General features: G+C 44.4%; 1 protein-coding gene across 2 annotated transcripts in view; it reads right to left on the bottom strand.

The window, feature by feature from the left end:
* The window catches only part of LOC146210002 (3-hydroxyacyl-CoA dehydrogenase type-2-like), a 31584-nt gene extending 25240 nt beyond the window's left edge, over positions 1-6344 (bottom strand). The window contains exon 1 of one of the 2 annotated variants that reach the window (XM_084606082.1): positions 6111-6344. Coding sequence is in view for 1 of the 2 variants with exons in the window: in XM_084606074.1 (XP_084462200.1) it covers positions 6111-6134 (24 nt within the window). In the remaining variant the exon portion in view is untranslated. The remainder of the gene's footprint in view (positions 1-6110) is intronic. The other variant, XM_084606074.1, reaches the window with a different exon arrangement.
* Positions 6345-13979: the final 7635 nt, after the last annotated feature.

Genomic DNA, 13979 nt, shown 5'->3' with positions numbered 1-13979 from the left:
AAGAACAATCAGATGTTCTGCCAGTAATGAAGGATGAGGTTAAAAAAGCCTTAGAAGCAATGAAAAGGGGGGAAAGCAGATGGGGAAGATCAGGTTTGATCTTCCCCTTTGAAGATCAGATCAGAACTACAGATTTGTTGAAGGAAGGGGGGGGGGATATCGTCGTAAAAAGACTGACCACCTTGTATAAATGCCTGGTGTCATCGACGGTACCAGAATCACAGAAGAATGCTAGCATTATCTTAATTCACAAGAAAGGAGATGCTAAGGACATGAAAAATTACAGGCCAATCAGTTTACTATCACCATATATGGCATGGTGACAGCGTTTACTAAGGTAGGATCAGGAACCTATAGAGGGCCTATAAAGAGCGGGCAGGCAGGCCCCTTGACGTTTCTGGCACTACATACAGGAGGGAAGAACGGCCCCTCAGAGACAGCTCCGTGCATCTCAAGATACAGGTGCAGCGGAGGGTCCAGCCTGCCTACAGCTGCTGGAGGCGTGGTGGAAGGCACTCATAGAGGTTGATGACGGGAGCTCTGGGAGTGCTCTTGGTGGGCAGGCCGTGTGGCAAACGGCGGACACCTCTGCCATGGACGACACCGACGCTAGAGCCAATCTGCATCAAGCGCTGTCAGACGGAGAGCTGAAACAAGTGGCTGACAGAATGGACGCTGGGATGGCGGCGAGCTGCGATGGCATTCCCATGAGTCTAATCAAGGCCTTTGGGCCGAGGGCACGCGAACGTGTGGGGGATATGTTATCTGAAGCGATGACGGAAGCCCGGATCCCTGCAGATTGGAAATTGAGCAGAGTCCACCCACTGACAAATGGGACCTGACCAACTACAGGCCCATTGCCGTCACGCCCGTCCTTTACCGGATGGCGATGCAAATCATCAGAACTCGACTCCAGAGGTGGGCAGAAAAGAAGAAGATTCTCGGGGAGCTGCAGACGGGTTTCCGAGTAGGCAGACGCATTGAGGACAATTTATTTGTCCTCACTCAATGCATTGAGATAGCCCTGCAGAAGCGGAGCCCGTTATATGTGGCTGTCCTGGACATCTCGAAAGCATACGACCGCGTAAATCGCGAGCTGCTATGGGAACTGCTGCAGGAGTATGGGCTGGCCGATCAGAACGTGGACTTGTTACGACAGCTGTACACAGGAGTAGTGGCACGTGTCAAATGGGACGGTGGGAGTACAGCACCAATAGGAGTCCCACAAAGTCTGCAACAGGGTTGCCCCCTTTCACCGCTCCTGTTTATGATGTACGTCGCAAATGTGATGCTCCTGTTGGAAAGGTCAGGACTGGGTTTCGGCATAGAACATCGGGAGGCTGGCCAGCACATTGTCCGACGTATACCTGCGCTGGCGTATGCTGATGATTTTATAGTCATGGCAGACTCACCCGCTGAACTGCAGAGCTTGCTGGACATCTGCGGCATGGGGATGTCGAGGCTTCAGCTGAAGTTCAATCCTGCGAAGTGCTCTAAGCTGGTGTGGGATGCGGAAGAACACGACCAGGTGCAGACGCGGACTCTCCAGGGAGGCGTGGTGAGCATCGCTTCAGCCACTAAATACTTGGGAGTGCGCCTATGCTGTGACCCTGACTACATGACAGCGCAGGAAAGGGTCCTCAAAGCCAAAGCGGCGCGAGATAGAGAGATCTTGGGTCGACAGGCGCTGTGGACATACAAGTACGAGGTGGTGCGTGCACTATGGAAGATGGTGGCTGTGCCGGGGCTCACGTACGCCAAGCCGCACTGTGTTTATCTGCCGGCGCAAGGGAGTCCTTGGAAAGACGGCAGAGGGACGCAGGGCGAATGGCTCTGGCGGTCCATAGAAGCACACCGGTGGAGGGTGTACAGGGGGATCTCGGCTGGTCCTCGTTTGCAGCTCGTGAGGCTGTAGCGAAGTTGAGTTATGAGGCCAGGCTCCTCCAGATGCCTGACACAAATATGGCGCACCAAACGTTAGTGCACATCATACACGCGGGAATACTGACGCGACGGACCAGACGAATGGCTAACTTATGGTGCCGTTTTAAGGTGGCACCCTCCTCCATGGCATTGGCGACTGACGAGCACGAAAATCTGGTACCAGGTGCAGAAGACGGAGACGCAAGAGTGAATGAGTGGAGCAATGGCGAAGCCCGACTTGACTCCCTACCAAGCGGCGAAGACAGCCATCGGCCGTGAGCACTATTTTGACAATTCGTGCGGTAGCGGCTTGCTGGCGGAGTGATCTGCACGCGCATATGGAGCGCGAAATTCGCAAGCGGTCAGGGCACCACTTGCGGCACCTGTGGAGTGGCGAAGGAAATGATAGGACCTGTGGTCCTAGAGTGCCCCGGAATAGATCCAATCACTGAGGCCTCAGCCCTCCCTGCTGTGCTGGGTTTTGGCGAGACGGAGCGAAGTGTAGTGGAGATACTAAATGACGCCTGGAATACTGGTGGCGGAATGAGGCGGTGCAACAAAAGGAGCATTCTGGCTGTGAACTCACTAGAGTGAACAAAGTGGTCAAGTGGAACGGCAATTGTGTGTATGTGTGTGTATGTTTTTTTCTATTTAATTTTTTGCTCCGCCACACCGACAGGCGGAGGAGACCCATCATCACCATCACCATCAATCGCTAACAGAATCAGGATAGCCTTAGACTTCAATCAAGCAAACGATCAAGCAGGTTTCCGTAAAGGGTACTCTACTGTCGATCACATCCACACTATCAAACAGGTAATAGAAATGTACTCGGAATATAACCAGCCCCTATACACAGTATTCGTTGACTACGAGAAAGCATTTGACTCGGTCGAAACCTCAGCAGCCATGCAGGCATTGCGAGATCAGGGTGTATGTAAGCATATGTGAAAGTACTGGAAGATATCAGTAGTGGCTGCACAGCAATCCATCTAAAACAGCGCAAATAAAACACGAAAACACAGAGAAGAGCAGGACGAACAAGAGCTTGTTCATCCTGCTCTTCTCTGTGTTTTCGTGTTTGATGTGCGCAGTTTTAGATGAATCGCTACCAACTAGCCCGAATTTCGACATTACTGAGCTGCACAGCAACAATAGCTCTACATAACGAAAGCGATAAAATTCTAATTAAGAAAGGTGTTAGGGCAAGGAGACACAATCTCCCCAGTGCTATTTACAGCTTGGTTAGAGGGTGTATTCAAAGACATGGAATGTGAGCAGTTAGGCATCAGGGTCGATGGAGAATATAAACGTAATCTGTGATTTGCAGATGACCATGCCTTGCTAAGTAACTCAGGGGACCAACTGCAACTAATGATTAAGGATCTAGACAGGAGAAGCAGAAGCAGAAACTCATCCAGCAACTAACATTTCTCAGAAAGGTAGGTCTAAAAATTAATATGCAGAAGCAGGTAATGTTGAACAGCCTGGGAAAGGAACAGCAGTTAAAAACAAGTAGCAAAGCGCTGGAAGTGGTAGGTGAATATGTCTACTTAGGACAGGTAGTGACTGCAGACCTGGATCACGAAAGGGAAATAACTAGAATAATATTGGGCACACATTTGGAAGGTACTCAAACATTATGACTAGCAGCTTACTGGTATCACTCAATAGGAAAGTGCATAGCAGTTGCATCCTACCAGTACTTGCCTATGGGGCTGAAACATGGAGGTTAACGAAAAGGGCTCTACTTAAGTTGAGGACAACGCACAGTGCTATGGAACGAAAAATTGTAGGTGTAACTTGATATGAATTGCATGCATAATAGGTCAGAGAAATAACTCAAATTACTGACATTCTAGTTGAAATTAAGAAGAAGAAATGGGCATGGGCGGTCATGTAGCGCAGAGAGGACAACCGATGGTCTCTAAGGGTAACCAATCTGATCCCAAGGAAAGAAGCTTAGCAGGGGGTGGCAGAAAATTAGGTGGGTAGATGAGGTTAAATTCCCAGGGGTCAAGTGGATGCAGCTATAGCACAGGAAGATTAATTGGAGGAATATGGAAGCAGTTTTTCCCTGCAATGGGCATAGACTGGCTGATGATAATGATGGCTTTTGTCACTGAAAAGGGGTATCAGTTTTTATAATCTTAAATGCCTTTCCTTCACCCTGCTTGGAGTAATTTTTCCTGTGCTTGAGCAGAAAACTACAAATGTTGTTTTCTTCTTTGGAATAAAGCAGCTGTAAGTTTAGTGATGTGCATGTGTGTGTGTGTGCCTCCTCTGCTTTGTCCTGTATTAGTTTTCCCTGGTTTCACCTTCTGTGCAATATAAGCCAGCTGGCCTAGCAATTCATGCTCTTTGCATCTCGTGTGTGCATCGGGAATGTGCACCTACCCATGCTCTCACTGAATGCCTCCAAATAAAGCCATTATGGCTTCTCTTTAGTTCAGTCCCCGGAAAAGAATGTATTTTTCTGCAACAGTTTAGTTTTTAAGAAAGCTAAAGCCTTAATTGTTATATGGGTTTCCCCTAAAATGAAAATCGTAACTGGTCTGACTGGTTTATGGAACAATTCTCATTTGGTTCCCATATAGTTCCTACTGAGTTCCCATTTTAACCAATGGGAACTCATTTGGAACTCAATGGGAACCAACTGGTACCAGCTGGGAATTTTTCGATCAACCAATTACACCAGTTTCGAATTTCTCCTTTCAAGATATGTTGGGGCACTGTCTTAGTAGCCACCGACTACTTCAAATGTCTCTCATGTGAGAAGGAGGATCACAAACTGAATAAACTAGATACATTTGAGAACCTGCCTTTTTTTTTTTTTTGCGGGAGGGAAGGGGGGGGGGAGGGGGGGGGGAATCAGGTTCTTCTCAGCACCTTGTGAATGCATGTCAGAAGAGTAGCCGAAAAGGGCAGCAGCTGCCACATATGGCTTTTCAGAGATGTGCAAATATGCTGACCCTCTTCAGCTTCGGTACTGTTGCGAAAAGTCCTGTTCTTGGCCACCTTCAGTAGCAGTTGCAAGGAAAAAAATTCAATGATACAATTCCCTCTGTCTGCCTAGGAGTTCAAGCAAATATCTAAGGCACGTTTTGTAATCCAATATCATAAAAGGAGGGCAGCACTGCTTCACTCTTCCCAATTGTTGAGTAGCCTGCCATGGAGATGAATGCTCCCGTTTTATGTGGGACTGAAAATTTATAATCTTTAGCCTACCTATCTAGCATGACTTACAGGGCTGCTGTTAATGTCTACATGACTAAAGAAAATGGCCACCCCTGCAGCAATTAGGGAGGTAAGCAATAATGCTGAAAATGTTTGCGCTAATTGCCAGGTATTGTTCCAACATGCGGGAAACATTACAGACACCACTTATCTCTTAACATCGCTACAGCAACAGTGCTGATATGCCAATTTCCCAAATGTTTGTGGTACTGCAACACTGGGTACTTTGATTGATTCAGTTTGATTCATTTGCTACCATAATGAGGCAGCAACAATTTGGTTCGTTGATATATTTATAACTAGATCATTGAATTAATGAATGATATGATGCAAAAAAAAATGATTCCATTGTTCTAAAGAAAAATAATAATTGTATTTTAATGGTACGAAATATTTGCCACATTTTCGTGGTCAGGAATTCTGCACATATTTGTGCTGACGAATGGGATATCAACAGGGCATTTTTTTTCTTTGAGGCTCTACATCTAAACAACACACTTAGAAGTTCGCGGAAGTTTGAAGTATATACCACCTATAGATCTCTGAGCACTTAATGAGCAATGTGGACACTCCGAACGGAATTGTCATAGCACCTCTCAACAGTATTTCTCATTAACATCAATTATCGGCCGTAAATTTCCGAGCTAGTTTAGGCTGGATTTTCATTGACTACCACGCGGCCCATATGCCACCCCATCTTCGACGTTTTCTCGACAAGCCATAGATATGAGACGATTACTCATTGAGTCTTTGCATTGTTGAAGCAACTAGTAGAAAACAAAGCAGCGAGCACAAGTGCGCCTAGACTTGCTCCTCAGAACAGTTGATATGAGCTCGGTGGCATCGCGTCTAGGGTGCCTGCGCAGCCAGTCCAGCCGTACGGACCATTAGCCGGCTACGGATAACCACCGTTACTCGAGGGGTTTTGTGCACGTGTTCGGCACGCTTACCTTGACACTCCTTATAGCAGACATGACTCCTCCGTTGACTGCGGGCTTCCACACAGAGAAAACCTCAACACGCAGAAATATTGGAAATGTCACCGGTGGAGGAAAAGAAACTGTTTCCTTCCTCCATGAGGAAAAGTGATCAGCAGCACCAGGAAGCGCCTCCAAGGACACGACCGAAAGAGAAACCAACAAGATGAAATGCGGCAGTCGTGATGGTCGTGATACGAATAGTGGCGGCGCCCGCGCCAGCCACCTGGAAATTAAAATTAGTTGAAGTCTTAAAATAGCAAACATTTTTAAAGATAACGCCGTAGAGTTGATTAAGATGGAAAATAAAGGAAGAAAAAAAGTGATTTTTCCAAAATGACGGAAATAGCAGAAAGCTTTTATTGACCGCTTTTAGATGGCGCGACAAAGCATAGGCACAAAAAATGCATGTAAAAACACCATAAAAAACACGACGGGTCTCGAGGGAGAGCGCGCTTCTCTTCTCTTACGGCCTCTCCAATAGGGTCGGTCTGTTTCAACCATAGAGTTTCTTACTCTTACCTAGAGGGAAAGCTGTGCTGCCGTCTATGGGCGTTTACATGGAGTTTCCAGACGGCCAGTTCAGCCACCATGGGCGCTCAAAGCATCATGGGCCGGTGAGCTACCGAGTGCAGAACTACAACTTTTGGCCAAAACTAATGAAAAGATAAACGTTGTTCTACCGTAAATAATGTCTTAAGATTGAATATTGTGACTATAAATTACAAAAAGAGAGAGAAACAGAATGCCAGTGTGAGATTTATCCAATATAAGCGATGGCCCTTTCTCCTATTGGCTTAGTTTTGAGCAGCACAAATACCAATATTTCGCACTTAATAGGCAAACTTTGAAATAAAAAAATGGTATGAAAATATTTTTCGTTGTACCATCACTTAAGAAAGTTTTTAGTAGCATTTCGGGAAACAGAAACCATTTATTGGCGACGTGTGCTTTTGCGCCTTCGCTACTATGGCTTTCGCAGTCTATGAACGCGCCTTCAAATGATGATGATGACGAAAAAGAAACATCGCAGTAACGCCACTCCATGTACCCGAGAAAAACCGACTGTCCCGCAACAAGTAGCACACCGGCCCATGATTCTTAGCGCGCCCATGGTGGCTGAAGTGCAGCGCCCTCAGCTTTCCCTCTAGTTAGTGTAAGGAACTCTATGGTTTCAACCGCCTTCCCCCCTCCCTCCCAACCTTCCCCTACCCCATTCCCCTGGGCACCAAGAGTGCCGCCGCTAGCTCAGGCTGGCATACGTCGTGCCCAGTACCCCATCCCCCCTCATCATAGTAACCACCACCACCAACCGCCCGCCTCGCCCCACTGCTGCTCCTCCGCTCGCGCAAGGGAAACGCGCGCTCGCTTTAGCACCGTCCGCGTCAGTTGCAACTGGCAGCTCATGGCCTTTCGCCTCTTATGATTTATACAAATGCCATAATCAGGGCCTTTGTATAAATATAATATATTATATTATAATATAATATATTAACCGATGTAAGCTAAACCGGAATATGTGACAGTTGGAAATGGGATGGCAGGAGATGCCAAATCACTTCCTTCAATTCCTCAGTTACTGATTGCGGCACAGCAGAAATTACATTTTTTTTTTTTTTTTTGGCATCGACGCAAGGTGCCTTGATTTTGCTCTCAGATGAAACGTCCGTCTTGACAATGTAGTCAAGTGCCGCTAACTGTTATGGCCCTCGCATCTAGAATGTCGTTCCCTTCCGCACATTAGCCTATACTGTAATTAGGTGTCTATATTCCTTTACGGTTGAATTTAGGGCAGAATCATATTTGTTGGGCATTTGCAATTTTTAATCCGGTCATTACAAATTAGTAAAATGTGCAGCCATTTCATGCATAGGGTCAGCAATTTTCAAGTCCAGCGACCATTAGCCATCATGCATAGCTTCAAAGATCAGGTTGCTAGACTGGGGTCAGCAGGCTTCCTCAATGACGTAATCTTGCTTGCGTGCAACAAGGTCCTGAAAAAAGTAAAGGCCAAACGACAGGATGCTGAGACACCCCATAAAAGAAAAATATTGCCGTCATATTGTATGTTCATGGAATGTCGCACCGCCACGGTATGAAGTACAAGTCATGTTTTCTGCACCCATAAAACTGGGCATCATTTGCGCCGAGGTAGGCCAAAAAATAAATGACAACGATGTGCAGGCTGTGGTGAATGCCAGGTAAAACAATGTATTTTTTTCTTCCGTGCACAGAAGGAGTGGTGTAGAGAGTACCTTTTACATATGTGACAAGAATTACATTGGTCAATCAGGAAGGTGTCTCAACATAAGGCTACGAGAACATATAAGAACTCCCTAGACAAAGCCCCATCATCGAACCTGGCACTACATCACAAAGAGTGTAGCCCCTTTGCATCCTCCTTGCACTCCTCTGTTCAAAGAAACAGTGTTGTACAAGAACAGGTAAAAATCAAGAGAATTAAGCCTACCTCATTCATAAGAATTCTGTGCGTAAGCACCCCATCGGTTATCATTCATCCCCGTGAAATCACATACCTTGTTGAAACTGGTTGATGTGAATTGTTGTTTTTATCTGCAAACATGTGCACTTGGTTGTCTGAACATTTTGTACGCACAGTTGAAACTTGATTTAACGAAGTTGAAGGTAGAAGTGAATTATTTCATTAAATCGGGAACTTTTTTAAATAGAGTGAAGCATTTCTCAGTCCTATAATTTGGTACATTTGATTACAAGGTGCGGCGGCATCCAAAAAGCTACCACGGCATCATACTTGCGAAACCTTAATGCTGCCAAAATGAAATGCAGCCAGCAAAAATGACTGGCACCACTAGCGCACGACAAGAAACAAAAATTGTTACTCATCAAGAAGAGCCTGAGAGGACTACAAATTTATTTTCCAGTAAAGAAGTCGGTGATCTTTGCCTGTATGCGCTTTGTGAGCAATGACCACACCAATTCCTCGTAGGTCTGAAGTGCTATGTAGCACTGTAGGCCTAACAAGCTGAGCTTGAGAGAAGTATGCACTCAAAGGCATAAAATATCCGCAGAAGCACAATGGGAAACAACCACACGAAGCACACCACAAAAAAAGCATCGAACTGCAACACTACCCCTTGGAATGCGACACGAGACTTTTTTACCGCTGGCACCATCTGGTGAATACAACTGAGCACTACAACTCTTTTTGCGCTGCAGTTTGAAAAAAAGAGGGACACTGGTGCCCCGTGCCATTACTGTTGGCTTGCAATCAATAATTTATGGGGTACTCTCTACAAAATAGACCAAAAATAGCCCCTTTCCATCTCCATTTTTAGAAAAAAAGGTTAGTTAAATTGGGACAAATGATGGAAATGATTTCGTTATTTCGAGTTGGTCAATGCGCTAGATCCTATCAGTGTCTGAGGTGGAATTACGATATCTTCCTTAAAGCAGGTTTCGTTAAATTTAGTTTTCACTGTATACTTATTGCTTCAATAAATCAAGCAGTTGATAGTCAGCGCTGTTCTCGTCTACTCACTTGTCCTTTGTCTGTTGCGCTGTGTGTTTAAGTGGTTCACAGTTTTGCTGAACTCTTTGTGAACTCGACCTGCATGACATCTGCACTTTTTGAAACGAACGGTGCCGTGCAGTGGGCGCCATAACGTTGTATTGATGAAATGAATGGCAAAGTGGAGTACCACATGAACCACATAGAGCAGGTTAATAAAATAGACCTCATGTTTAGAGGTAGGTATGCCTTTTCATGTGGGAGCTGCATGGTTCTGACTGACTTCCGCATGAGGTGTCACAACGCAACAGACACAATATCTGGCCAGCTAGGTCCCATAACATGAACGACTGCACCATATTGGTCAAAAAATGAAGTCTCATGACAACTAGGTTTGGCAAAGAGTTTAATGTCCCAAAGCAGCTCAGGCTATGAGGGATGCCGTAGTAGGAGCTAGGCTGCAGAAATTTCAGCCACCTGGGGTTCTTAACGATAATAATGATACCTTTATTTGCATCACATAAATATATGACACCAAGAGCCTGCAGTAAAAGCTGTCATCGATGACAGCTTGACAGAGAAAACAGGCGGCCCACAAACACAACATTGTTGGGTAGTTTCGACCAGAAAGGACTACAGCCGGCACTCACTTTAGAAGGTGAAAATGCACTAACCAAATGTCATCGGCATTGGCAGAGGCCTCGACAAGGCCATTAACCAGGAATGCAAGTGGCTTGGCAGCGTAGCAGTGGCATCATTTTTATTAAAATCAGCATTAACAAAAGTATGTCAAGAAATAGATGTTACAAACCCCTCCCTCCATTGCATATTATACAAAAGAAAACACGGTTTACAAAGAATTGCAAAAGATAACTAAGAATGGCAAACATGCATTGGCATTGCATAGTACACAGGCTCCTTGCTTTTTACCTCTATTGAAAAGCGGCCATTGTGCGGCCACCCCTTGGAGCAAAGATGAAGTAGCCAGACAGCATCGCATGGACATATAGTAGGCCATGCTTGGTTGACAGAAGCAGAAACATGATATAGGTATGCATCTGACAAATTGTATTTAGCAGATACAAGCAACATGTGAACATGAACCAGATGGTTAAAATCATAACTGATCTTACTGGTTTATGAAACAATTGCCAGTTGGTTTCTACTGAGTTCCCATTGGAACCAATGGGAACTCAATCGGAATCAACAGGTAGCAGCTGGAAATTGTTCCATAAACCAGTAAGACCAGTTACGATATTCACCAGGTAACATATATGTGCACGGCATGCTTTGCATAGCCATAAAATGATTTTCATAAAGCTTGCTTTCACACTTACTAATCATTGCAAACATTCTTTGATCAGTGCTACAGCAACAACTTTGTTTTAGCACCATTAATCTCCTGCACATCGTTTGTTATAAACACTTTCTTTTCCAATCACATTTCTTTTTAATTTTTCAAACATAATGTGACACAGAAATGCGGTATTTGTTATAGGCACTATATGAATGCCACAGCCCTTTATGTCAGTTTCCTACACTTCATCTGCAGGTTATCACTGAAACACCTGGCCTTGCTCCTCCCCTTACATGCCCAGCACAAATAAGCTGCCTTTCCTAAACAAAAATTTAAGCATTGAACGATGCTTCAAGAAAGCAGCATGGAATTGAGAATTCAACCCATAATTTGCACAAAAAAGAAAAAAAAAAGCAAACCCTGCTGAGCAGGGACAAAAAACTTGATGACCTATTCAGACTGGCTATAACGCAGAACCAAACCAAATCAAAATATATGCTCAGCTAAGAAAGCATGCTGAAGATGACACTTTTGCATAAGAACAATACACAACACTTCAAGGAATGGTCCTTCAAGGAACAAAACAAGTGTTGACAAATCTAGTGCTCATTTTCTGAGGTCATCTGACAGTGCTTTTACTGCAGTCAATTCCTGCACCCCAACGGCAACAAAGCCCAAAACACAGTTTACTTGTACTGCTAGTATACACAGAGCTGTGCCTACAAGATACAGCCTTTCACATCTCCTGTAGTGACTCCACTAATTGTTGAAACGGTAGCTGCAGTATTCGAGGTAAAGCCAAGGTGACCTTCAAACAGCTTCAAGGTGAAGTTGGAACTTAAGCCACAACCACTTTGGGTAGCTATGTTCCCACCAGAGGTCAAGGTCAGAGGTCAAATGTCAATTGACATGGGCCAGAGTAATTGGACCCGGAATCGGCCATGACTTAACCAAGTTCCACACAGTGGTGAGCGTGTAGACTTGGTCTTACAGCGAGAAACTGTGCAGTCAAATCTGTAGATATACGTCACGTTCAAACCAAGATGAACTTTTTTATGAATCACCAGTCTCTTCAATGCCATAACCAAAAAAAAAAACCTTCTGCTGCAGAGCTTTACCATGGGTAAACATGCGTCACCTATCGATTCACGCTAGGTTTAACTGAAGCTAAACTACAGCCAAATACCTACAGGGCCCCATTAGCCATTATTGTAGGGAGGTTAATTAAATGCCAAAAGGTCAAGAAGAAAAGAGTCGAATGATGGCAGCAAATTAGTTTTGCATCTTTTCACTTTCACTCCCACTTTCATTCCTTCCCTTACGGCGCGGTTCAGGTGTCCACATAACAAGTGTGACAGATACTGCGCCCTTTCCTTCCTGTGAACCAATTTAAAAAAACTAAAACACAATAAACTTCTTTCTTAATTAAGAAGGATGACTACACATTTAGTACAAAGCGTGGAATATCTCATTAGAAAAATGTCACACATGCCTTTAGCAGTACACCAAAAGTATTATGTAAAAATATTCATGTAAAGTCCTCTATGGCAGATGGAAAATTGAATGCATACACTATCTCAACTGGGAGCAAATTCCATTTGGCAATAGTTGGCGGAAAGAGCAAAAACAATTGCAGCTGATGCAATTCTGGTATGGCCAACCTTTTGGAATTGTCGCGTCTCTGGGAGCAATAATGAGGCTGTTTTAAATACATGCCTTTGTCGATTGCTGATGCTGTCTAAATATTTAATCTCGGTATTTTCCTGCATGCGGACAGCAACTTCCGTCCCAAATTTTCCGTGATTCGAACCTCTTATCTTGTATTCCTAGACGCCCCTGAGAAATATTGCGGCCCTTTTCTGAACACACTCTAGCATATCTCGAAAAACTTTTGAGAAAGGGTCTATTCTAAAATTGGCTGTATATTAGTAATATACAAAGCTTCCTTCAAAGCTCTAGGTTGCGATTATCCACAATGAGTTGGCACATCTTTTATCACACCAGCATTTATTGAATAGACATTGAAGATAAACTGACCTTATCCAAATCCATTTACATAGTGCATTCATACTATTGATTTTATACCAACAATGTCCCATAACAGATATCCTAACAAGCTGTTGGAATAGCAAAAAATCGCTCACGATTAATGTGATTCATGAATGCAAAGTATGAATTGATATTCAGAACTCTAGAGGAGAGCAGTGGCATCCGAAGCGTCTGGTTTTGCAGGGAACAGCAGCACAAATGTTGCTTTTAAATATTCATCATCATCATCATCATTAGTCAGAATATACCCACTGCAAGGCAAAGACCTCTCCCATTTTCCTCTAATTAACCTGGTCCTGTGCTAGCTGCGTCTACTTCACCCCTGCGAAATTATATACCCTCATCCACCTAATTTTCTGCCACCCACTGCTACGCTTTCCTTCCCTTGGCATCCATTTAGACTCTTAGAGACCACCGGTTATCCTGTCCTCGCACTATTTTTCCTGCCCATGCCCATTTCTTTGTCTTGATTTCGACTAGAATGTCAGCAATTCGAGTTATTTCTCCGACCCATTCTGCATTCTTAACATTATGCCTACCTTTCCTGTTCCATAGCCCTCTGCGTTGTCCTCAACTTAAGTAGAATCCTTTTCGTTAGCCTCCATGTCTCAGCCCTAGGGGTGTGTATCAGTAATATGAAACTGTCATGCACTTTCCTCTTGAATGATACCTGTACGCTTTTAGGCGTAATGAGCGAGTACCTTCCAAATGGGCTTCTTTTTAATTTATCCTCCTAGTTATTTCCCTTTCGTGGTCTGGACCTGCGATTATTACGTGTCTTAAGTAGGCATATTCACCAATCATTTCCAGCGCTTTGGTCCCTAATTTAAACTGCTGTTCTTTTCCTAACCTGTTCAACATTACCTTACTCTTCTGCATATTAATCCTTAGGCCTACCTTGCTGCTTCTCTTGTCCAGGTCATTAATCATCCGTTACAGTTGGTCCCCTGAGTTACTAATATTCATATGCAAGCACAATATGCCAGCTAAATTCCTATGTCAGGGC

Source organism: Amblyomma maculatum, chromosome 1, assembly GCF_055883805.1.
Source record: "Amblyomma maculatum isolate TAMU_Amacu chromosome 1, ASM5588380v1, whole genome shotgun sequence".
NCBI classification, from domain to species: Eukaryota; Metazoa; Arthropoda; class Arachnida; order Ixodida; family Ixodidae; genus Amblyomma; species Amblyomma maculatum.
This window is presented reverse-complemented; position numbering and strand designations above follow the sequence as displayed.